The sequence below is a fragment of the Artemia franciscana genome, chromosome 16, assembly GCF_032884065.1.
Source record: "Artemia franciscana chromosome 16, ASM3288406v1, whole genome shotgun sequence".
Classification (NCBI taxonomy): Eukaryota; Metazoa; Arthropoda; class Branchiopoda; order Anostraca; family Artemiidae; genus Artemia; species Artemia franciscana.
In genome coordinates, this window is record NC_088878.1 from 22,641,250 (window position 1) to 22,668,933 (window position 27,684).

The 27,684-nt window shown below is 35.4% G+C and overlaps 1 protein-coding gene across 1 annotated transcript in view; it reads right to left on the reverse strand.

Annotated features, from left to right (window-relative positions):
* LOC136037234 (actin-related protein 2/3 complex subunit 5-C-like) overlaps nucleotides 1-27,056 on the reverse strand; it is a 48,497-nt gene extending 21,441 nt beyond the window's left edge. The window contains exons 1-3 of the mRNA XM_065719845.1: nucleotides 27,010-27,056; nucleotides 10,312-10,468; nucleotides 6,908-6,978 (exon numbers count right to left, since the gene is read on the reverse strand). Of these exons, the coding sequence (XP_065575917.1) occupies nucleotides 6,908-6,978; nucleotides 10,312-10,453 (213 nt within the window). The 5' untranslated portion in view covers nucleotides 10,454-10,468; nucleotides 27,010-27,056. The remainder of the gene's footprint in view (nucleotides 1-6,907; nucleotides 6,979-10,311; nucleotides 10,469-27,009) is intronic.
* Nucleotides 27,057-27,684: the final 628 nt, after the last annotated feature.

A 27,684-nucleotide genomic window follows, 5' to 3' on the forward strand; every position in this document is an offset into this window, starting at 1 on the left:
ATGCTTCTGAGCCATATTTGACTACTGTCATTGCTGTAGCTTACAATATTCTAATCTTCGTTTGCAGACTTATCTTCCCATTCTTCAAAACTTTTTTTTATCTGTGAAAAAAACACCCTGAGCCTTGGCTATTCTACTCTTAGCGTTTTCACTGCTCTCACCGTCTGTACTAATAATACTACCAAGGTATGTGAAGCTTATCAACCTTTTCACTACCCAACGTCACCTTTTTATATTCATTTATTCCAAGTAGTGACTTAAACTTCTTAAAATTTATTTTCAAACCTATTCTAGCACCCTGAATTCGCAAAACCTCAAAACGTTCATTCCTTTTGCTCACATTTTCATCAAGGATGATTATATCACCAGAATAATCTAAGTCGAGGAGATTTTTTCCTCCCAGCTAGATTCCATGGTCTCACATTGCCTTTCCTGCACTTCTAAAGACAGAATCCATCAAAATGATCAAACAGTTCATGGTAACGAACTGTAGTAAGGAGCGACCCGGCTCAATAGTAACCGAAACTCTAAAAAATGAAATTTTGATACCAATAGTTATATCAAAGAATCGCATTTTAATGCTGATTTTAAATATATAACTTTCATCAAGATCAGTTGTACCCATCAAAAGTTACGAGCCTGAGAAAATTTTCCTCATTTTAGAAAATAGGGGAAAACACTCCTTAAATGTCATACAATCTTAACAAATATCCCACCATCAGATTCAGCGTATCAGAGAACCTTGTTTTAGAAGTTTCAAGCTCCTATCTACAAAAAAGGCGAATTTCGCATTTTTTGCCAGAAGACAGATCACGGATGCGTGTTTATTCGTTTTTTTTGTTGTTTTTTTTCCAGGGGTGATCGTTTCGACCGAACGGTCCTAGAAATTCGCGAGAGGGCTCATTCTAACGAAATTAAAATTTCTAGTGCCCTTTTTAAGTGACCAAAAAAATTGGAGGGCAACTAGGCCCCCTCCCACGCTCCTTTTTTCCCAAAAGTCACTGGACCAAAATTCTGAGATAGCCATTTTATTCACCATAGTCAAAAAACCTAATAACTATGTCTTTAGGGACGACTTACTCCCCCGCAGTCCCCGTGGGAGGTGCTGTAAGTTACAAACTTTGACCTGTGTTTACATATAGTAATGGTTACTGGGAAGTGTATAGACGTTTTCAGGGGTATTTTTTTGGTTTAGGGGGGAGAGTTGAGGGGGGGGGGTTACGTGGGAGGATATTTCCATGGCGAAACTTCTCATGGGGAATTAGAATTTCAATGAAGGGGCGCAGGATTTTCTAGCATTATTTGAAAAAAAACAATGAAAAAATAAATATGAAAAGTTTTTTCTACTGAAAGCAAGGAGAAGCATTAAAACTTAAAACGAACAAAAATTATTACGCATATGAGCGGTTTACCTCCTCTTTATACCTTACTCTTTACGCTAAAGTATTTTTAGTACTTTCAACTATTTATTCTACGGCCTTTGTGATTCAGAGGTCATTCTTAAAGAAATGGGACAAAATTTAAGCTTTAGTGTAAAGAGCGAGGTATCGACAAGGGTTGAACCCCCTCATATACGCAATAAAAACATAAGAATATAGAAGTGCGTTACGTAAGTTAATTCGTAAGTTACGTATATTTTTTACCAATGAAACGTTTGTAAAAAATTAAAATTTCTAGTTGCTTTTTTAAATAATCAAAAAAATCGGAGGGCAACTAGGCCTCCTCCCTTGCTCCTTTTTTCTCAAAATCTTCTGATTAATTGCAATTAATTAATGTGCAAATTTCGTTTTAATTATTTATGTGCGGAGAGCCAAGATCAAATCATGCATTAATTCAAAAACGTCCAGAAATTAAATAAAAAAAAACAAGTTTTTTAAATGAAAGTAAGGAGCAACATTAAAACTTAAAACGAACAGAAATTACTCTGTATATGAAAGGGGCTTTTCCTCCTCAACGCCCCGCTCTTTACGCTAAAGCTTCTTACTGTTTTAAAAATAGAGTTAACAGAAAGAGTCAAACTCTAGCGTAAAGAGCGAGGCGTTGAATAGGAAAAGCCCCTTTCATATACGGAGTAAGTTTCACCCTTTCTCTTAACTCTACGTTTTAAAACAGTAAGAAAGTTTAGAGTAAAGAGCGAGGTGTAAAGAGTAAAGAGTGGGATACTATATAAGGATAAAACCTTTACTAAATCTGTTCTGTCAACAGAATCTACCACTTGCTCATAATCTATGAAACTAAGGAATAGAGGTATTTGACAACTCAGGCATTTCTCAGTTATAACCTAAGAGTGAAAATCTTTTATAATCCTTTTAGTACTGTCGCTAATTCTTCGTCACAAAACAAATCTTTCTTCACATCTAAGGTATCACAAATTTTTTTTCATTTTCTTCTATATCTTTTCCTGCGACTCTATCTCGGTTTAGCACATTCTCAAAAATGTTCTGCCCATCTCTCTTTAACTCTTTTCTTATCACCAATTATAGCCCCGTTCCTATCTTTAATTGGGACAAGTTGAGATTGACTACTTCCTCTCAGTTATTAACATGCTAGTACAATATTTTACTAATATACCGTCTAGCTGCATCTTGCAGATCCTCGGCGATTTAATCAATGGCCTCAACTTCAAACTTCCTTAGCTCATATTTTCATGCTTTCTCCACTTTCTTTACATTTCTTTTGTAATCATATTATCTATCACTCAGATAATTCTTGTACAAGTCCCTTCTCCTCTTATAGCTTGTCAAATCAATAGAAACGTTTGTTTAACGATCAAGGGATTTAGGAGGGTGCAGCCCCTCTCAATATCTGGTCGATACCTTTTCTAAGAGCTTTTTCTACCTTTTCTAAAACCACACTGGTCTTCTCTTAAAACTTTGTCTAAAGCATCTCTCAGTCTAAAAAGTATCATATTAGGAAGTAATTTGCTACCTACATTTACCATACTAATGCCTCGAAAATTACCACACTCATTCTTATAACATTTCTTATATAGTGGCTTAGTTAAGGTTTTCCTAAAATCGCTAGGTACTTTCCCTTTTTCAATAATCATATCCATAATCTTCAGTAACTTATTTCTAACCTCAGAGTTGCCATATTTATAAAACTCATTTACCACACTATCAGCACCTAGAGCCTTATTATTTTTTTATCCTTTTAGTACTATAGCTAATTCTTCTTCACAAAACAAATCTTCCTTCACATCTAAGGTATCACAGACTTTTTCATTGTCTTCCATATCTTTTCCTGCGACTCTATCTCGGTTTAGCACATTCTCAAAATGTTCTGCCCATCGCTCTTTAACTCTTTTCTTATCACTAATTATGGCCCCGTTCCTATTTTTCACTGGGACAAGTCCAGATTGACTACTTTCTCTCAGTTTATTAACATGCCAGTACAATATTTTACTAATATACCGTCTAGCTGCATCTTCCAGATCCTCGGCAATTTTATGAATGGCCTCAACTTCAAACCTCCTTAGCTCATATTTGAGCTTTAACTTTCTTTTGCAGTCATATTATCTATCACTCAGATAATTCTTGTACAAGCCCCTTCTCCTCATTATTAAACATAGCTTTTTCCCTAATATTACAAGCTTCAGTCCTAACTTTCTTCCCTAAGACTCCATCAGCAACTTCATGAATTATTTTCCTAAAATTATTCTATCCATCTTCCACATTGTCAAATTTTGAACTCTCCAGTTTAGTATTCAATTGTTCCGGAAAAATTCCTCTCAAATTCTCATTCTGGAGTCTACTAACATCAGAACTTCACGGGAGGTATTTACCCTTTCGACATTTCAACTTTAAATTAACCCTAGATACTACCAGATGGTGATTTTTACTTTTAACATGAGCAACAGCACTCCTGTATACCCAAGTATCTTGTATTGATCCTGCCAGCCTTCGGTATACTATAACATAATCAATAAGGTTTGGTGTCTTACCATCACGTAAATACCATGTCAACTTATGGGCCATTTCATGACATAACACCGTATCGGTTATAACTAGATTGTTATACCTAGAAAATTGCAAAAGTCTTATACCATTACTGTTTTCTTTTCCTACACCAAATTTACCTAGGCTAGGATACCATCTATTCCTATTATGACCCGACTTGTAAAATCTCCTAGTATGAACACAATATTTTTATTTGAGACCCTGTCTATTTGCTTCTGTAACCGTAAGTAAAATTCATCTGAATCACTAATATCTCCATCAGTCGGCTCATCAGGGGCTTATACTACTATAACTGACACCATTAACTTTTTAGTCATAAAATTAGCGAGTAGTATTCATATCATTAATTTCTTCCAAGCCTAAACAAGACTTAGCAGCTTCCTTATTCATCATAAGCCCTACCCCCTGCCTATGTACCCCATCCTTCCTGCCTGAATAAACAAATGCTAAGCTACCCAATGCTGTGCTTCCTAACTCCTAATAAGGAGTTTCTGAAACTCCTAATAAGTCCAGTTCGAATTGTCTGCATTCGTCAATCAAAATGTCAATACGATAGTTATTTTTCAACATCAAAACATTAAAAGTTACATATTTTCATGTTCTTTAAATCATTGAAATTATTTTGGCCTCAGGAAAAGCAATGGTCCCGGATGCCAGTACAGGACGGGGACCAACACATCTTCCCAAGTCTACATCGAAGCACTTAAGCCGGCTTAGAGCCAGACACCAAGAAAACCCGTAGGATCTCAAGTATGAACGGAGGCTTTTTGCAATCCTGGGCCCATTCTTTGTCACAACATGGTTTCAGCACTTGGCGATGCTCTTCTATGAACAAGAGTCAAAATCCTGCACAGACAGTCTCAAGCATATTAAATCCGACTCATTATATATCGATGCCTGCAAATATTATGCTACTGTGTTGAGGCAGCCCACAGTAGATAAGTTAGCTAGGAAGAGATTTTTCAGTCTAAATACGTCCACCAAAAGAGAAGAAGCGCAGAAGAATTATCCATTTATCAGAATCCTGTGCGAATGATGTGTCACTTATTACAATACAGTAACCCTTTTATGAAATTAAATAGAAAAAACATGTTTTTCAACTAAAAGTAAGGACCTACATTAAAACTATAAATAAACGAAATTTTTCTATATATGAGAGGGCTTCCTCTTAAGCCCCTCTTTCTTTACGCTAAAGTTTGACTTTTTTCCCAATTCTTTAAGAAAGACTTCATAAACATTAGAAGTCGTTTAATTAGAATACAAAGTTTTGTCAAATCAATAGAAACGTTTGTCTAACGAGCAAAGGATTTAGGAAGGTGCAGCCCCTCTCATATATGGACTAATTTTTGTCTTTTTCAATGTTTTTCTGTACTTTAAGTTGAAAAAACTTAGTTTTTAAAATTTTAATTTCTGATTGTTAATCAGATCATGCCGGAAAATCCCCTCAAGGTGGTTTCTGGTACAATCCCCTTTCCCCGCTCTGCACCCACCGACACTTTTATAACACGTGATTGGAAATTCAAAAAAAAGAAGCTTATTATTCTTATTAAACGGCCATTGTATTTCACAAGTCGTTCTTAAGGAATTAAGACAAATAGTCAAAACTTTGCCGTAAAGAGCAAGGTCTTTAGCAGGGCTTAACTCCTTACATATACGTAATAATTTCTGTCCGGTTAAATTTAGATGTTTCTAATTGCTTTCAATTTTCTCCTTTTGGAAAAAATTGAAATCCAATTTCAATTTTTTAATTTAATTTCTGATTACTTTTAAATAACACTGGGAAATCCGGTTCCCCTTCCATGAAAAATTACTTAAATTTCCTTTACCCACGGAAAGATTCCACCATGGAAAGCTGTTTTCACGAGAAAGTACCCCCCCCCCTCTCCAGGGGTATTCCCCCAAGGCAATTCCTTTCTAGCTGAAAATTCCACCCAGGAAATTTCTTGCAGATGATCTTGGGTGGAAAATTTTTCTTAGCGCACTTTTATTTGAAAAAGACTTAATTTCTGATTGTTTTTAAAATTATGCCAGTAATCTCCCCCCCCCCCTCCCATCAGTGGAGAAAAGTTTCAAATCAAAAAGGCAGCAAAAGGGTATTTTCCTGTAAAGGTTTATTGGGGGAAGGGGAGGGGTGCAAAAGAAATTTTAAAACTGCATCAAAAATGTGAAATTGATATCTACTCCCTTACGATTTCCGGTTTACGCTGTTATTATGAAAGTAAAGAACAACACTAAACCCGAAAATGAGCAGAATTTATTCCGCACAGGAAGAGGACTGTCCCTTCCTCATCCAAACCTCTACCTGAAGGTCGCAGAAACTTATGAGTGTGCTCATTGGATCAGAAATTGAGGGTTCTAGTCCTTTTTTAGAAGTCCAGAGGGATTGGAAACCAATCAGCCACGTGGGGGGGGGATTTTCCGAAAGATGGGGGATCCACAGGAGATGTTTTCTAGGGGTAGTTTTCCACGGGGGTTAGTTTCTCGGGGGAATTTTCTGCGCAGAGAGTAATTTCTAGGTGGGGCATTTTCTGTAAGGGAGGGGGGGTATTTAGCAGGAGGTTAACACTGGCCACCGAAAACAAGATAAGCAAAGATAAAAAAAGCAAATATATTTTATAATAACTTTTTTCACACTATCTGAATCTATCTGAAACGCTATCTGCACCTACCCTCCTAACGTTTATGCAGCTCCTTTTTTCAGGCAGTGAAAACTACTTTTTAACTAAACAAAAAATGTATTTAAGAAGGTTATGCAGCTTACATAAAAGGTGAGTTAAATTTTACCATTACACTTACAGGAACGGTTTGAATCAGAAGTTTGCCTAAAACTTAATCATTATGCGAATTCCTTGCAGTAAAAGCTTTTTATCAGTAAACTGACAGCAAGAATAGAACAGAGGTCCGAAAAAAAGATATGAACATTTTAACCCAAAAGAAAAAATTCTAACCTGCGCCTGATTTCGCTTTCCACTGAGAGGAACATTCTTGAGTATTAGCTTCAAAGCATCGATGTTCTTTCCTACCAAAAGACAACAAGAATTAGCATATGAGTCAATTTAATGGGAGATATTCTAGTTATTCTTTTTGAACAAAACTAAAATGATGTCCCTCAAGCTCTTGACTGAAAAAAATGTTGTATTTTCTAAACCAGTCGAGGAAAGTAACTAGCATATTTTCTCATTTTTTCACATTTCTGAGGGGATTGCTACCTTACAAAAATGTTTCATGAATGAACTCCCAATTCATACAAGTTAGTCCCCCTGTTTAACAATTCGTTTCCCTATTTAAATTTAGAAAATATAGGAAGCTTTTTTATTGTCAGTATAACGCATTTAATATAATGTAATATAGTTTAATATAATATAATGATATCGAATTGCATGCTCACCATTTCAGAAGCTGAAAAAACATTACACACGTTTCTTGTTGTCTGTCGCATAAGAGACTGTTCTATACATCTATGTATAGGAAAACAGTGCAAAGTACAATCATGCAGTGATCACAGAAGAGCACAAGGGACAAAACACACAAATCGCCTATTTTATGATTGTGGCTGCAATTCTAGCGCTAATTTTGCTTTATATAATTGGTATGTGTGTTTAACACCCTCCGGTTAATCATTAATCTGAAACTACTCACGTGATACTATACAATGGGTGATTTCTCTGGAGTTCTTCTTAATTCTGCAAAATGAGTCAGTCAGATTTCATATGGTGAGATTAGTTTTCAGTTGGTTTCATAGGTGAGCAACTTCACACGAAAGTTGAAGTTTTTTTTTTGTTTTTGTTAATTTAGTTTTAAAAAAAAGAACTCTACATAGATAGTCCATATTTTTGTCTACCACTCAGATTATTTTAATTAACTTAAAAAGTTTACTAAGAAGACAAATAAAGCTAAAGTATTGATGGTGAATCAAGTTGAATTATTAGTTTGAAAAAAATGGACTTTATGAAATGAAGTTCGACTATTTATATTTTCTTATAGTTTTTTGGCTCTCCTTACTTATATAATATCATTTGATTTTAACTACTTAAATTTATACTACAATTGATAACCAGATCAAACTATTTATTAATACGAGACTAAGAATATGCAGTGACAATAAAATTGTTTACACTCAATTTGAACGAGCAATCAGAACTGCTCCATTAATAACGATTTTTGCATACACATTTGTTTCAAAATTTATTTGCTTTCTATTTGACATTTGTTTTTTTTTTTTTTTTATTTAAAAGAAATTCAATGGCTTAGAAAAGTTTTCTAGCTCATCTTTCTATGCTAAATTAAAAAGTTTAACCAGATTTTTTCCAGAAGTCAGGGTTACAACGGAATTCTTTTTGATATTTTGGAAAACTAACAACTCAACAGCAACTTTTCAAAATCTCTGCCTAAAATTATGGGTGCTAGAGAAGATCTGACAAAATCTCTGAATTTAATGTATCTAACTGCACTAGAGAATTTTTTTTTATTAATCAAAGTAACCTTTTTTTTAATTTAAAATGCCGTAAGTTTTCAAACGAATAATCGTAAATTTGAGAAACGATTGCTCAAAACTGTAGCTAACAAATAATTCTGACTACAATTCTTCCAAATATTCAACTTATGCAAGAAAATCGTATTTGATATACTAGTCAAAACACTTTCTTGAAAAAAAAAATCTGCTATTGTTGTGTTATAGCAGCATACAAGTAATGTGAGAACCTGCAAAGTAATTTGTGTGGAAGAGCGGGGGGGGAGTGCCTGCATGAGCCTTTCATTGATGAAAATGGATGCTTGACCATACATAAAAATACTTTATATACAAAAAGAACTTCGCAATTAAAAGATCGTAAGAGTCCACCAACCAATTTTTAAATTCAATTGTTTAATTAATTAATGAGAACAAACTAAATGAATGCAAAAATGCACTGATAACGTTTCAATTTGTATAAAAAACAGATAGAGAAAAAGAAAAGAGAAGACAAAACATGACCCAAACAGAAAGTTCATAACAATAAAAAATACTTCACAATGGGTAAAAAAAAGATTAAGTTCCTCCAGAGTCATTGATGGCGCATAAGTCGTTGATATATATATCGACGAAGACCAAGCTGCCTTTCCATCATAAACAACAAACAACAAGTAGAACAACGAAGATTTTTTTCTAAGACAACAGAATTCCAAACTTAAATGAACATTTCAACCCTGTGTCCAAGGGCTGTCCTCAGCATAGCACAAAAATTAACTATTTGCTTGGTCGAAATATTCATTTAAAGTTGGGAAATCCACTGTCTTACAAAGAATTACTTGTTTTTCTACTTGTTCTTTGTTATGTCGTTCATAATTGTCCATCATTCAGGTGCTAGGTCTTTTTTTATGTGGACAGGTAGCAGGTCTATGGCCCCACGTTGTGGCAGCTGGGATTGGACCCAAGGACCAGGATTGCCTATCAAGAAGAATCTACTCCATTATCACAACAATCTACAAACAACTAACAAAAACGGTTGGAAACTCCTTTTACAAGTATGCTTTTTGAGTTGTCCATCAGTTATTACATATAAGTTAGTGATACTGTGATTTCTTATCAGCTTTGTGCTCTAGGTCTAATGTGGGAGACGGAGTCATACTTGGAAGAGCAAAAAGAGGACAATTTTTGTATCCTTTTTTTCCAAAATAGCGAAAAATACAGAAAATTGGGAGTTGGCAACTGAGTTATATAGTGCGACCAGTGTAATGCAGTCCCCCGATTTTGACAAATGTTACCTAAACAGTGTAGATGTGCCATTGAACATGCTCTAATAGCAATTGGCAAATGCAATGAAGCAAACAATAATATGTTTCTTAAGCTTTGGTACAAAATGTCCCCCTTTAGGCCATCCTGATAATCCTACCTGTAAAGCATTGAATCCTACAATCCTGAATTCTGTGCAATCCTGCCATATTCCTTCCTTGATAATGGTTTGGAGACCCTCCTTCCCTAAGGAAAACCCTCCAACCTCCCTAAGCGTTTGACCATGTACCTATGCTGATAGCCATAACTGTAAGTCGACATTATTACAAACCAAAATCAAATTACTATTTCATAACGTGCAGCAGATATACATAAGGTGCTGAATCCTTCACACAAGGCAAGGCAATTTTAAAGATTATTTTACAAGCTATTTCCTACCCAAAATTTTATCCTTTCATGCAGACACAGTTCTCAAACAAACTTTGCAAGGCTAGGTTCTTTTTATCTCCTCTCTCCTACCCTCTTCCACCTAAAGTTGGATAGTCACGCATAGGGTGTCAAGACTTCCACACAATCAACAATCAGAAGCTGGTTTTCGTGATGAATTTCGCTTAATAATATATTTTTTTTAGTTCATACTACCTAATGAAAGTAGTTTCGAAATTTCTTCTGCTTGCCCAGGCTGTTGAGATACAGTTTGCAGTTCCTCTTCGAGGTAATTGTCTTCACAATATTTATCGACATCAAGTTTTCTGAATTCAGTATTCAATGTTGATTTTGCCATATTTTACTAGGAGACCTGAAAAATTAAGATGACATGAAATAACAAGTATATCACTTGATTATTTACAAATACTGGAACTGTTGTTAAAAACATTTTGTTTAGTTGATACCCGGGTTACCATTTAAAAGGAAAGCATGGAGATCATTCCCCTATCCCAATTTAATCCAAGAATTCATCAAATACAAACCAAAAAGGTTACAATTTATAAAAATTGAAAACAGATGCTGTGTCACGTAGGCCACAGAATCTTTTTAGTGGGAGTGGGGGTGTTAGAGGTTCAAAAAATGGGACATTTTAGCAAATGATGTGTCGAATTCACTTAGATTACAACATTTTATAAGAATTGTGAGTTTCTCTTTGGAGTATTTTAACTCTGTATTGATGCTGCTTGTGGGCATCCTTAGGATCTATACCTAACAGTATTAGCCCACAATGTTAAGGGAACTTTCTTAAAAATCTCATCGCTTTGGGTTTATGTCTAAACCTTGAAGTAGGTGTACATATTATTTGTCCTTATTATATCCTAAATTTGAAATATAGTACTATTCCATCTATTTTCTGTATTTTTCAAATTTTTACCTATTCCAACTGTTCGCCCAGCCATTCTAAGAAACTAAACATTTTTTTTTTTTTTTTAGTTTCAAAACACTCCATATTCTAATGTTTACTTTTTAAAAGTCTTTCTTACTGGGCGGTGTACCCTTTTACAGATACACACTAATTTGGGGTAAACACATTGAACTGTTGATAGCAAACAAAATAGATTGTTTGAAGACTTGAAACAAAATAGCATGTGAAGACTGGTTCTTCAAACAAATAAGTCTTTTTTTATCATATTGGTTCGCAGCTGCATATATAGGGAGAGGAGTGTTCTAGAGATTTGTCAGATGGAAAACTAAAAAACTAGACTCTCTAGGTGTAGATGAAAACAGTAATAATATTGGGCAACCCACTTGACTAAGAACTAAATTGGCATTTACACTGGGATTGGAAATGCGAGATGGAATCATAATTGAAAAAGCTTTGGTATTTTACCACTGCTTAGTTTAACATCGCATTCAATAGCCTATTGAGTAAAATTTTAGCTTAGTGTCTTTTCACTATCTTGTAGAGTTGTTGACCTTGATGAATGGAACTTTAATAAATTAATCTACAACGAATATTAGGGCCTGGAAACCTGAATTCAAACTATTGTCCCCATCCCTTCTCATTTACAGGACAATAACTTCATACATTTGGAAAATATTGTGCTTTTTCATCATAAGTTTGATATTGAAGTTTATTAACATCTGTTTGTTTAAGGTTTTGTTCCTTCTCTTGCAGTACCTTAGACTAATAAAATTAGACTCACTGTTGTAATTATGCTAACATGAAAAAAGAAAGTAATTTGAGAAAATTTTACAATTTTTATGTTAAAACATTATTTGTTGCATTACTTTTATTAATTTCAAAAATGTTTCCCACAATAGCATTTATTCAAACAAAAATAAGAGTTACATTAAACTAAAGATAAGCAAAAACTACTTAAATTAGTTTTCGAAGCATAGAACTGCCATAAATTACCATCAATAAATATATAGAGCTCAAAACGAGTCAAAAATGAATGAGGGCAACTAGCCCCCCCTCCTCCGACCATCCCTCTTTTGACCAAAAGAATCAGATTGAAACTATGAGATAGAGATTTCATTGAAAGTAGTTCTCAGAACATATAACAAAACCTCTAGGATTGACACAACCCTCAGCGCCCTGAGGATAGGGTTGTAAGTCATGCCTTGGGGAATATAACGTTTTTATGGACTGGGTGGTCATGTAAACTTAGAATATAGCTCCTTTGATTTTAAATTGGAAATTATAGTCAGCTTTTTAAGAGTCAAAAAGTGATTTGAGAGCATATCTTTGAGGTAAAACCCCCGCCCCCACAGCTCTCAGGCCAAGGGTTGTAAGTTATGCCCTGGGGGCATATAAGGTTTTTTTTTATAGAAAGCCTGGTCGTATATACTTCGGAGGAGGGACTCATTGGATTGGTAATCAGGATTTCTAGTGCCCTTTTTAAGAGTAACATGATCAGTGGGCAGCTGCCCCCCCCACACGTTGTTCTACCAATATACATCCAACAGAAATTTTGAGGAAGTCGTTTTGTTCAAAATAGTCCGAAGATCATATAAAAAGGCCTTTGGGGTTGATACAAACAACCAGAGCCTGGGGGTGAGGGTTGTAAGTCATGCCCTAAAGGCATTCAAGGTTTTTATGGAAGGGATGGTTGTTTAACTTTAGAGGAGGCTCATTTGGTTGAAAATTGGAAATTCCAGTTCCCTTTAAAGAGTAAAAAGTGGTGGATGGTAACTAGCCCCCCCCCCCCCATCAAACGCATCTGACTGAAATTATGAGATGGCGATTTTGTTCAAAATAGCCGGAAAAACATAAAACAATGCCTCTAGGGTTGACAGAACCGCCCAACACCCTGGGGATGAACTTATAAGTTAAGCTCTCAGGGCATATAGGGTTTATATGGAATCAGCGGTCATATGAACTTCAGATGGGCTCATTTGATTTCAAAAAGTTATAGTGCCCTTTTTAAGAGTCAAAAGTGGTTTGAGAGCATCCAGCCCCCCCCCCCCCCAGCACACATCCATAGTCTCCCCAAACACCTCCAATCAAAACTTGGAGATATCAATTTTGCTCGTCGTAACTGAAGGGTTAGAAATTATGTCCGCGAGGAAGACACCCACCCCACACATCTCTCAGGATAAAAATTTTAATTTATACCCTGGGGGCATACAAGGTTTTATAGAAAGGGAGGTCGTATATGCATTGGAGGCGACTCATTGGATTGGTAATGAGAAGTTCTAGTGCCATTTTTTAAGAGTCAAAGTGATCAGAGTGCAGCTACTCTTCCTCCTCCCCCTAAGACATACACACACACGTCCTGTTTTCCCAAAATGCATCCAATAAAAATTTTGAGACAGTTGTTTGCTCAAAATAGTCCAAAGATCATGTAACAAGGCTTTTGGTGCTGATACAGCCACCAGAGCCTTGGGTCTATGATTGTAAGCTATGCCCCTGGGGCATTTAAGGTTCTTATAGAGGGAATGGTTAGATGTGGCTAATTTGGTTGAAAATTGGAATTTCTAGTTCCCTTTATGGAGTCAAAAGTGATGGAGGACTAGTCCTCGCTCCAACTAACCATCTTCACTAAACACATCTGATTAAAATTGTGAAATAGCAATTTTATTCAAAATAGTCCAAAAAACATATGACAATGCCTCCAGTTTTCTACAAAACCCCCCAGAGACCTGGGGCAAGGGCTGTAAGTTATACCCCGGGGGCATGTAAGGTTCTTATGGAACGGGTGGTTCACACATATGAAGGTGAAAATTTGACAGAATATTGATGGGGAATTTGAACTAAATCAAAACACACTATATGCATGCAGATTGTCAAAAGGGCGTATCTCAAGAGCATATTTGGGTATTAAGCTGGAACTTTCAGGGAATAGCTAAAAAGTGAGATGAATTGACAAAAAGGTAAAATATGCGTGTCATTACTAACACTACTACCGCTGCTATTTTTTACCAATACTACTACTGCGACCACACTACTCCAACTACTACTTTAATTACAACAACTTGCAAGGATTAGAGTATTAAGATGAAAAGCGGTCAAGAGCACACATTAGCAATATTTTTGGAACAGTTTTTTACCATGTCAAGATGGAATTTCTTGGGCATCATGAAAGGGATGTTCAACTCACCAAAAGGCAAAATGTACATGCTGCTTCTGCTATTAATACTGCTGCTAATACTACTACTAATATAACACTAACACTGCAACTACTGCTTCTACTACCACTGCAACTACTATGATACTAGTACTATAAAGGCTAAGTGCATAAAGGTAAAAATTTGAGAGAATTATGATGACAAACTCGAACTAACAAAAGACACTTTGTGCCTTTAGATCGTCAAAAGAGTGTGTCTTAACGATTGAATTGTGTATACTACTTCTTTACTACTACTCTACTAATTCCATGCTACTAGTAGTGCTACTACCACTGCTGCATTTACTAATTCTACTACTGCTATTACTATTGCTCAAACTAGTACTTCTGTTGCAAATACTTGTAAGGCTAAGAGCATTAAAATGAAAAAATTTCAGGAAAGTATATGAATATACAGGTTGTCAAAAGGACATATTGACAAAGTCATAGCAACGAGTAATTGTATTAAGTTGACCACTAATATTACTGCTGTGACTACTAATACAACTATACCTAAAGGTACGAAGGTGAAATTTTATTTTTATGGGCAAATGTGAACTGAATCACAACACGCCATCTATATACAGGTCGTCAAAAGGGCATATCAGCAGTATCTTAGGAATAGTTTTGTGTGTGAAATTGAAATTGCAAAGGCTAGTTGCGGGGGATGTTGAACTAACCAAAAGACAATATTTGCATCAATATACTACTACTTCTACTCCTACAACTACTACAATTATTATTACTGCTACTACCACTACTACTAAAGCTAAGACTACTACTATTAATTCTACTACTATAACTACTCCTGCGACTACTATAGCTACTGGAGCTACTACTACTGCTACTAAAGCTAAAGGTATTATGCTGGAAATTATCGTTAATATTGAAATTTTATTAATTAAATCGAAACATACTATACCCACATAGGTTGTCAAGAGGACATATCAGCAAGGCTGCAGGAGTAGCTGATGGTATTTAGGTAAAACTTTCACTGTACGTTGAAGGGAATGTTGAAAAAAACCCAAAGGTGCTATGTGCATACTGCTAATAATGTTACTACTGTTACATCAATTATTGCTACTACCCAAGCTAAGAGTATTAAGGTAAAGCTTTCAGGGAATATTTGGGCAGAAGTCGAACAAAATCAAAACAAACTATGATTATGTAGATTGTCAAAAGGGTTACAAAGTTATATCACAATAACAGCTTACATTATTAAGTTAGACCTTTCAGGGTAAAGTCTAGCAGGTATTAATTAGCCAGAAGATTCTAAATGCATACTTTTAATACTACTTATATTTTTATATATTTTATATAGGGCATTAAGTTGAAACGTTTAGGGAATGTTTAAGGGGAGTTTCATGCATGGTGGTATTAAAAGGGTAGATAAGCAATATATTAGTCAGCACTTCTCTAAAATAGCTACCAGAAGCTAACTTTATAGGAAATTAAAAGTTCCAGTGTCCTTTTAAGACTCAAAAGTCATTGGTAGGTAATCAGACCTTCTCTTTAGTCCGTAATTTTCAAACCACTTCCAATCAAAATTTTAAGACAGACATTTTGTTCAGCATACCTGAACTGTCTCGTAACTATACCTCTAGGGTTATTGGGTAGGTTAACCCCCCACAGTGATGCAATTTGCTCATTAGGCTTAAAAACTAAAAACTGCTTTAAAATTAAATTAAAACAGACTGTGTCAAGCAGGCAACCAGGTCAAGCTGGTTGCCAATAAGATTTCTCAGCAATATCCCAAAACAATTTAAGGCATTAAGTTCGAACTGTTGGGAATACTTCTATTGCTACTTCTGATCTTAAAGTTTAACTAAATCAAAAGAGTTCAAGTGTATCCAGGCTGTCAAGGAGGATAGATAAAACTTTTGGGAATAGTATTAAGTTTTATTTTTTCACGTCAATTAGAGAAGGTATAAAACTAAATTAAACATCATCATTTGTATCAAGATTTTAAGATTTTAATGGTTTAAATGATTTTAAACCATTATTCCTTTTTCTCTGAAAAAGACATTCAATATAAAACAAACAGAAATTAATTAAAAAAAAAAAAACTTTTTCCACAAAATAAATTTTTCAAAGAAAAGTGAAGAACTCCATTAAACTAAAAATTAGCAAAAATAGAATCAAATGATTCAAAAAGCATAAAACTGCCATCTATTAGCATCAATAAATAAATGAAACCCAAAAAAAACAGAAATTACAATAAATAACCTAGTCAAACTAAAAAAAAGCAGAAATTAGCATGTGTAGGGCTCACAACATGCTTCCTGGCTAAGTGGTTGGTGCGCTGGTGTGGGAATTCTTTGTCCAAGGGGCATGGATTCAATCCCAGTTGTGACCAGTTATTTAGTTTGGGACAGGGGTCAGTGGCGTGACCCTGTAAGCTCAGCCAGAGTCGACCCAGCTCTAAATGGATACCTGAAGAAACCTGGGGAAGGTAAGCAGGAAGGGTGTGTGAAAGCACAGGATGGTTGGCCCCATGCCCCCCATTGCACTTCCTGGCTGAAGGGCCACGAAACGGAGATCAGCACCGCCGGTTTGGACCTTAAGGGTCTAGTACAGTCTTACTTACTTAGGGCTCACAACCCCTATGCCTTCTCTATGCTAAAACATAATTTGCAATTTATTGAAGAAATTACAAATCAATGTACATTGTCAGTTTAATATACATATGCTGATATTTATTCCTTACAATTTTAATAATTTTGATTTATTAAAGTTTTAAAAGTGGAAACATTTAATTATTTTTTCAGTAAAATGCATATTATATTCTGGTATTGAGAAGGCATATAGGTTGTGAGCCACTACTCATGTTAATTTCTGCTTGTTTTGAATTTTGACTGTGGTGAATAAAAATCTCAGGAATGCATTTGAAGCCTTAATGATCTTCTATGGATATATTTTGAAGCACCTATGTCCACTCCTTCTCAGTCCATAGGGCACTGACCTTTGAAGACCTTTAACAATATTTGTTTATAAAATTGAAACCTTGCAAAATAGATCTTCAGCTGAAATGAGATGCAAGAAATGTGTTAGAGTTTTATACCTTTGATCAATCCCATTTTATAAGGTTTTAAATCCTGTAAATCTATTTCTCAAATTTAGGGAAAAACCCTTGATCATTACCTTAAATTGCGTTGTCCAGCAAATAAGGAATTATCCTGTAGGTGCTGGTGAGAGGAGATGTTGAGCCAATGCGTCGGCTGCATCCCATTCTTTAAGCCATGGCTTTTGATGACCTGTCTTTGTCCACAGCTCCCTTGAAGGCCTCCACACTAGGGGCTGAGACTGCTCTTTTGCTTAGGGAGTTCTAAAGCCCCATAACTCTATTCAAAAAGAAGTTGTTCTATAGTCTGGTGATGGCATGCTTGCAGTACAGCTTCATGATTTGTTCTCTACTTTTTGTTGACTGGTAAAGTTCAAGCATATTCTGTTGCAAGGACAGAGCATGCAGCATTTTATACACCATGATGCCATCCCCATGCTTCCATCAATAGGAGAGGGAAAGAATCTGTAACTGCTCCAGGCAGAATGGGTAGTCCAGGCTGTTACAACTCTCTATCGATTTATTTGCTTGCCTTCAGACACTCTCAAATTTTTTCTTGTCACCTTTATTTAATGGGGTCGCCACACACATGCCGAATTCAAGTTTTGATCAAACTAGTCCTTTGTATAGCTTTTACATCAGCTTTGGTGACCTACTACAGAATGTTCTTTTTACAATTCCAGGGTGTGGAGCACTTTGGGGGCAACTAACTGAGAATGTAGGTGAAACATCAATTCATTCTTCATAAGTGTATCCAGGTCTCTTTTACAATGGAAAGAACCAATCATTTGCCCAACACCACCTATTCCACACGAATGATACTGACCCCTCACATTCTTTCTGCCAAAACGAATTGTCCTGCAGTTCTTAATGTTGAATTGTAGCCTCCAGAGTTTGGATCATACCTAACATTCTATTAAAATAATAGAAAATACATTTTAAAAACTCAAAATAATACATTTTTTCTAGTTGAACAGGGAAAACATTTTTAAAAAAAAACTCGAAATAAAGGCATAACATTTTTGTCAGAGTTAGACAGGTATTACCTTAATTAACCAAAAAAAAAATAATTAACTCCTGTTTGTTTTTGATTGCCAAGTATTTAGTTTGCTATAATACCTGTTTGCTATAATTAGTTTCCTATATTAACATAATATCTTGGCAATACTATCCTGGAGTATGTTGGCCCAGGATTCATAACTGAAAATTTCATTTTTCCTAACCTAGCCCCTTTTCAAGATAGCCAAAAGTAACTTTTCTAGAATTTCACCATTTTAATCATCTTGCCCAGTTGATTTTTAATATAGCAAGAAGTCTTTCAACAAAATTTGTGGCATAAGCTGAAACTGCATAAGCTGAAATGATTCATATTGGTTAAATGATTCATGCTGGAAATGATTCACTGGAAATGATTCATATTGGTTTCCTACTTCATCGGCTTGCTTAGAGTTGACAGTCAACATTGCATTCTATCTACCCCAAGAATTTGCAAGAAGTAATCCAACACCCACTAAAAATTTTTCGACAATACTGCTAAAAAGGTAAATTGTGAGCCCAAAAAAACAAAAGAGCTTGTGCTGCTTGTGACAAGAATCTAGATAAAGAATCCAACACAATGAATTGTGATATGTGCAAACAATGGCTATGCATAGATTGTCTTGAGATCTGCCAGCCTGAGTACAACCTTCCAACTAAAATAATGAGGAGATTAGGCTGCAAATGGAAATGTCCTGTTTGTAATGATAATGCCCAATGTAGTGTAGATGCAGCTGATATACAAGCCAGAGATGATAAACCACCCAAACCTGCAATATTGCCATATGTGACCTAGATATTAAAAACAGAGATGCAGTTAAGCAATCATTCACCAGATTTAAAGAAGAACTCCAGAAGAACATTGATGTGAATTTAATGGATATTGAAACTAGAGTAACCATGCTTGAACAAACTTCTACTGCTGCAGTTGATCCTGTTCTATACAAGAACTGATTGAATCTCAAGTTGAATCCCTGAAAGTTGAAATGAATCAACAACTAGAGAGCAATGTGAGAAATTTGATTTCAGATGACAGAGGTAGCAAAGACATCAATTAAATATTCAAGCATTTGGAGAGACGCCACAGTCAAATGATAAGAAATTCATTTGTGACTTCTTATCAAATGAATACAGCCTGTGACAGATTACTGTAACAAATGTTTGTTGCCTTGTTGCCCCAACAGCTCTCAAAATGAAAGTGATCCTCAACCCCCCCCCCTTATTTATCCAGTGGATGAACTGAGACTAAAGAAACTAATCCTGCAGGAATTGTACAAGCAAAAAGGAACTGACAAGATTCAGTTTAGAAATGTTTTTTTTTCTAAATCTGATCACATAAAGAGGAGAAAATTGCACGAAGAGTTGCACCATGCAAGGCAAGCCAATGGCAAAGGGGATTTAATCATAAGAGGTAACAAAATTGTTTAAAAAAACGTGCCCACCTCTGGAGCACCAGCTGCAATGGACATGAACTAAACGACTCTCAAAGCCATGTAAATAGTGCAAAAAGCCTGCATTTCTTAATTGTGGAATAAGTTCTACTGATGAATCAAATGGATCATTTTACAGTGCAAGATCAGTAAGCAGTACTTTCTCTGAACAGAGCATTTTCACTAGTGACAGTTCTAGCAATGACGGAACTGAATCTAAAATATCTAATGGTCTAAATAATGACACACGTAGACAAAATAAAAGTAGTCAACATTGGACAAGCAATGATTTAAAAGTTGTCTTTAGTAATATATATTGTTTCATATCGAAATTCCATGAGATAAAATATACCCTCTCAACAGAAAAAGCAGACGTTTATGCTTTTTGTGAGGTAAAACCTAGGTGGACAAAAACCCTTCTTGGAGATGGTCAGATTCAGATTCCTGATTACACTTTGGTCACCAACTTATCTCATGTAGGAGAACGAGGAATAGCCATATATATTTTAGGCTCCCTTAAGCTAGAAAACATTGAAATTAATTCAAACTATGAGCCATATGTTGGACAAGTGTAGATTTTAGTTCCCTTACTTTCTGGCCCTTTCCATTATAAGTGAAAGGTCCTTTCTCAGGTTATATGTACAGGAGTCCCAGTTCTCCCAGCCTTGAGCTGTCTCTTCTTGCTGTAAGTACATTAATTGATAATAAAATCAAGAATCAAGGCAATATGATTATCATTGGTGACTTCAATTTCCCATGTATTCATTGGGTCAATGGATCTGGATTCTCAGAAAGCAGTTCAATCGAACCATTTCTGGAATGGGTATTTAATCACTCTCTGCATCAGGCAGTTAGCTTCCCAACTAGATATAGAGAAAGATAAAACCATTTATTACTTTATCTTTTGGTAGTAAGGAACCAATAATCTATAATGAGTATTGACCCCCTACCACCATATGGAGCAAGTGATCACATTGCCTTAGGCTGCAGTTTTAGACTATACCTGCATAGATTTAAATTTAAGATACATGTGTATAATGATTATAGTCTAATTTGTTATGAACTGACCCAATGTGATTGGTCTTTTACTGAATGTATGCATATAGAAGATTCATCATCAACTATGAAGAGAATATAACTGGGAGCTATTGAAAATCACTCATCCCTAAATCAGAAAAGGAAACCAAAGCCCTCTTATATATTACAAAAGAAATTAGAAAGACCAGGAACAGAAAGAAGACATACTGTAAGCTCTACATAAAGAATCACAACCAGGTGGATTATTACACAAAATAAAAACAGACACATAACCAACTGTGAAATCTTACTAGAAAAAAAATGAAGAAACAGAAGCAGCTGCAACAAAATCTAACCCCAAGATATTCTGGAGGTACACATCATCTAGTAGCCCTGGTAGGCATTCTGTAACCTGACTTTTACTAGGTGGCATAAAAATCTGTGATCCAAGACAGATGGCCAAGACATTAAATAATCCCAGTATTTACTTCCCTTGATAATATTCCAATTCCACATTCCCAAATGTATGACATTTTAAATAGCATGGCGCCCATTAATATAACAAAAACTGATGTAGAAACCCAATTGATGAAGATTAACCAAAATAAATCTACAGGACCAGATGAAGTGCCCCCTGGCTACTTCACATGATGTATGCTGTTTTGTTGCATTCTCTCACTCTACTTTTCCAAAAGTCCTTTAGTGCTAAATATATTCTGCAAGATTGGAAGGATGCTCATATCATGCAAGTACACAAAGGGGGCAATAGAAATGAAGCTAACAATTATTGACCAATTAGTCTTACATCAGCAATTGAGAAACTACTTTAAGGTATAGTTAATTAAGCCATTATGGTTCATTTAAATACTAATAGTCAACTATCACCAAATCAACATGGCTTTTGTCCTAATTGATCAGTTGAAACTAACCTCATTGACACATAGGTGCATGTCTCAAAACTTATGGATGAGGGATCTCCTGTTGACAAACTAATACTGGCTCTAGCCAAAGCATTTGATAAAGTTTGGCATAGGAAACTAAACTCTGTGCAATGGGGATCCATGAAGATGTTGTCAAATGGATAACGCAATTTTTACCAATAGGTAGCAGGTGGTAAGGGTATTTGGAGACAATGGATCAATCTTCTTCTTGTTATCAGCAGATGTAAAAAGTGGAGTACCCCAAGGATTTGTGTTAACAAATAAAAAAAGAAATACGTAAATCTACTTATGTGTATTACAAATGTAAAGTCAAAGATTTGTTTTCTTCTAACCCAAAAAACTGGTACAAGAGTATAAAAAAGAATTGTGGGAAAACACATAATAATACAGATTTCCATTTACAAGAAGAGTCCCTTGTTACAGTCAACAATCTGAATAAATTTCTTTCCGCTGTAGCTCAAAGCCTCCCTCCCCTCTCTATGAATACTGCTTATGATCTACACTCTCCCAATTTCTATATTATTTTGCCCTCAGATGTTGAGGCAAAAATTGGAAACATTAAAAGTGCAGTAGCAGTCCACTAGACATCCCAATTGTACTAATTTATGCCTTTGCAGACATGCTTTCAGAACCTTTGTTAGTACTTTTTAATGAAATTACCTCTACTGGTAAGCTCCCTGATTGCTGTGAATTAGGTTTTATTACCCCCATAAAAAAAAGGGTAGCAAACAAGTTTTTGCTGGCGTCCAGCTCATTACTCTTACTCTGGTATTTTCCAAGTTATATGAAATCTTTTTAGCTGATTGGTTGAAAGTAAAAATAATCCCAAATGTTGACCAAAGGCAATTCGGAAACTTGTGCTCTACCACATACTATTTGGTTCACCTTTTGGACACTATATATGTAATAAACTTGACAAACCCAATACCTGGCTCAATGTTATCACAGTTGACTTGCAAAACCTTTTGATTTAATTAACCACAATATGTTGGTGAAAAAAATTTTGACATAAGTCCCTGCTGAAAACTCTTCATCCACTTCTAGGGGGGGGGTTGGCCTATGTGCTTATATTTTGTAATTTGAATAATAAGTGCTAAAATCTTACTAGAATTGATAGATACTATAGAAATTACAGATAATGACTTCCTAGTTGACCCCTAATTAATAAGAATAATTTCATCCTTCCTTTCTAATAGAATACAAGTCATCAAAGACCTGAATCTATACTCTTGTCCCCTCTCAATTTATAATGGTGTAGGCTACCCCAAGAAACCTTCTAAGGTCCAATTTTATTTCTTACCATGATAAACAGTCTTGGTGTCAATTTCCCAAATAGATTGAAACTTGTTGACAATTTAACTGTCTTAGAAACATGTTTCAAAAATCTAAAAAATATCCCAATGGACATCTTGGATCAGATGAAGCTGTTGCTAGTGATGTGAGAGTCAACCCTTTAAAGTCAACAGTTTTAACAATTAGTTTCCTAAAAACTACCCCTTCTTTCTCTTGTCCTATCCCCCCTGAAATGTCTGTTAATACTATGAAATTACTGGGTGTTACCATCTCAAGCAACTTAAAATGGGATCCCCATGTTAATGATTTCTTAAAATGTACAAATGCTGCGTTTTCTCTTCTCACACTCCTTAATAAATTTAAATATCCTAAATCCTTTTTGTTTGAGGATTTTTCTCTTTTTTGTACATCCTACCCTCAAATATGCTTGTCCTGTTTGGTATCCTGGCATCTCCAATGAATTGTTAGACAGAATAGAGGCAGTTCAAAAAAGGTGCCTAAGAATTATCTTCAATGAGGTCAAAGTGCCTTACATTTCCCTTCTTTGAAGAGCAAATCTAGTTACCCTTAAGGAAAGAAGAACACAAATTTCTTTGCTTTTTGTTCACAGTGCTGTACATAACCCTTGTGCTACTTCTGTTTTCCCTAGTGATTATTTATCCCCCCCCCCCCCCTATGTTCTCTTTCAAGAAAAATCCCCCTTCTTGCCCCAATAAGAGTTTCCGCTGAAAGATATAGAAGAATGTTCATCCCTCACATGGTTGAAATTTCAAATCAACCCCCTGGCTCTTCTCACTCTACTTTTATCTTTGAGTTTTAGTTGTTATTTGCAATTTAAAACTTTGTAATACTTGCTAGATAGACTTTGTTTAATTTTGTTTTCCCTGTTTTTAACTTTATGATTTTTTAGTGTTTGACTTTTATTGATTGTGATTTTATCATTTTGTACTGACACTAAAGTACAAATTTGGCCCTTTTGGGCTTGTGATAGCCACTTTTTTGAAATAAATCTTATCTAAATAATTTTGGGTCTAACTTTATTTAATATTTTCAACAACAATGCACCTTCAATCATAGAAAATAAAATTGGTTTGCATGCAGATGATTCCAAAATAATTGGTCCTGTCCATGACCCTCAAAGGGTCAGGTCTAATCCAGGCTAATCTTGATGCATTGTCAAAGTGGGTAAAATCCTGGCAAATTGAATTTAATATCTAGAAATGTAGAGCCATTCATTCTGGAGAAAATAAGCCTCTGTTCCAGTATTTTATGGAATCTAGTAATGGTTCAAAATAGGCACTCATATGTAGTCATGGTGAAATTGATCTGGGAGTCTTGGTTGATGATAAGCTCAAGTTTAATTTTCACACACAGTCTGTAGTAGCCAGTACCAACAAAACTCTTGGTTTAGTAAGAAGGACATTCTGCACTAGATCTCCAGCTGTGATCACCAAGCTCATGAAGGGCCTGACCTGACCAAAATTGGAATTTGGGATGTTTGTTGCTGTTCCAGTAAATAAGGGTGACGTATCAATTCAAGAATCAGTACAGCAACATGCAACTAAATGTACAAAGGAATTTGAACATCTTACATATCCTACTCAATTGCTTAAGCTCAAACTTGTCTTACATATAGACATAGATGAGGAGATGTAATAATGACATACAAGCTAGTTCACAACCAAAGTGTGATCCCTAGCCTGTTCTAGATAGTCAGTTCACCATGTACTAGAGGACACTGCTTGAAGCTTTATTGAAAGTATGTTAACACCAGGTTGCAAAACAAATTATTTTCTAACCATGTAGTCAGCCTATGAAAACCTCTTAGCCAGAATGCAATTATGTCACCCAGTGTTGAAGCCTTCATATCTGTTGTTGACAAAGACTGATGCTAGAAACCTTGGCTCACAATATGGGATGCAGTTAACAAGTTGAGTTATTATCTTGACTGACCAGCATTTGCAGGATTTGTCCTTATGCTGGCAAGTATGATTTAAGGTAAGCCTAGGAGATCAGCCATACATAAGGAAGAATGTTAAGAAAACAATCCTTACTTCATAATATGCAAAATAATTATATTTAACACACTTTACAGGGGGAGAACCTTTATCTTCACTTCTTTTGCTGTTGTACTATTTTTTGAACAAATTTCTGAAAAATAAAAATGGATTTGACTCCATTTTTCCATTTTCAAATATTCCATTTATCTAATTAGGTAAATGTTTAGTTATTTTCCAAGCTGTCTGAAGTGCATATTGGCCTACTAAATGTAGCAAGATTCTGATAATCACATATTGTTTCTTTGCTTTTATTAGAGAACTGTATCCATTTTTGGTTGACCCTCCTACTCCATGGGGCAAACTAAAAATGTGTATAGTGGGCTTGCTTACAGGTAAAATTACCTGTAGAGCAAAGATTATTAGTCCATGAGCCCTGCAGGTAACAGGGAGGTCTGTATCCTACATTTATTCAACAAAGAGTAATAAAACTAAAAAAAGCAAGGTTTATTTAATAAATATAGAATACAGGCCTCAACCCACTACCTACAGGGCTCGTGGACTAATATACTTTGCTCTATAGGTTATGTTATCTGTAAGCAAGCCTACTTTATGTATTTTTAGTTTGCCCTATGGAGGAGGGTCAACCAGAAATGGATGCACTTCTAGAATTAGCATTTCTAACTGCTCTAAACTAAACAGTTACCTCTGATTAAACACCATCAATGCCATGTGATTATTTCTGGCAAAAACATGTAAATAGACCAATAGGCTAGTGATAAATTTGATAAGGTTAAATTGTGTTATAGTATTTTTTATAGCCTACACACTTTTAGAGACTTAAGAGATTATAAAAAATGATTAGGCAAAGAGGGCCTTGAAATTTGCCTACATGACAGGTCTATACCTATTGAAATTTTGACAAAACAACATTTTACCTTAATTTTCAGTTAATAGTTGCATTTTCTCTGCCTTTAGTTCTGAAAATGCAATTCCTGTAATTTGAGTAGAATTCTGAGCTAAATCAATAATTTTTTTTATTTAGGAAATGTATTTGCATATCTTTAAAACCTTATGAATTGGGATTGAGCAAAGTTGTGAAGCTGAAAACAACTTTGTTATACTTCATATGAGCAGAAGATCTATTTTGCAAAGTTTCACTTTTATAACACACATTTTCTAAAGGTTTTCAAAGGTCAGGGCCCTCAAGAGGGAGAAGGAGTGGAGGTGGGTACTTCAAAATACCTTACTGGGACATACTTTAGCCTTTAGACCCATCCCTGAAAGTTTCATTTTCTCAACCTAACCCCTTCCCGAGATAGCCAGAAGTCAATCAACTAGAATTTTACCCTGACAGAAAAACTTAAATACAAGGAAAGAAGTGAAGATAAAGGTTCTTCCTTAGCAAAATATGTTAACTAGGATTGTTCTGTATATTACAAAGTAAGAATTGTTTTCTAATGTGTGACTTGTCTCCTAGGCTTACACCACCAAATTTGCTGTTTTGTGTTTCATATAGGTACTGATAGCCTAGTTGTTTTAAGTTTGAACTATTATTTGTGATGATCCTTGGTTTAACAATGGTCTTTATTTTTCTGAAAGACTTATTTTGTGGACTTTCTTTTAATTAGTATTTGAAAAGAGCATAAAAAATAATCATGTACACAAGAGGATTCACATTATTCAAAGGCCTACACCAGTTAGCCTATGGAATATGATAGAATAACCTAAACTAGGCTATATAGTCTAGTAGATTCAATATGGTCTTTTCCTTTGCTACCCTAGCAATGCATAGCTTGGACTATCCATCCGGATGTTCAATGCATTGAGTCCATTCTTGAAAGCTTTATTCACCCAACCCAAATCCATTCTAACACAGCAAAATCCTCTCATCTAAACTTTATCAAATTATTGAAAACTTTCATGTAGCCTAATAGGATATCATCGTTTTTTTCTCTAGTAGATGACTATAATTGAAGGTTAAAAACTTTCAAAAGCATCTAAAAGAAATTTTACAGGACACACCTTATAGCCTATCTTCAAATAATTACTAATTTTCTGACAGGGCTGCCAAATCGCCGACATCAAAAAAGAGTATAAATCAAGGCCAAAAATAGTGCAAATTGTTAAAAAGTGCAAGTCAAAAATTTGTGCACGCGCTGCCACTGGTTTTCTATTACTATATGTAAAGACTAGTCAAAGTTTGTAACTTGCAGACCCTCCAACGGGGACTATGGAGGGGAGGGGGGGTGGGTAAGTCATGGCTAAAGACATAGTTATTAGGTTTTTGAACTATGCTGAATATAATGGCTCTCTCAGAATGAGCGTGGGAGGGGACCTAGGTGCCCTCCAGTTTTTTGATCATTTAAAAAGGACACTAGAACTTTTACTTTTCGTTATAATGAGCCCTCTCGCTACATTCTAGGACCACTGGGTCAATACGATCACCCCTGGGAAACAAACAAACAAATTAACACTCATCCGCGATCTGTCTTTTGGCAAAAAACACAAAATACCACATTTTTGTAGATGAGAGCTTGAAACTTCTACTGTATGGTTCTCTAATGTGCTGAATCTGATGGCATAATTTTCGCTAAGACTCTGTGACTTTTCGGGGGTGTTTCCCTCTATTTTCTAAAATAAGGCAAATTTTCTCAGACTTGTAACTTTTGATGGGTAAAACTGAACTTGATGAAACTT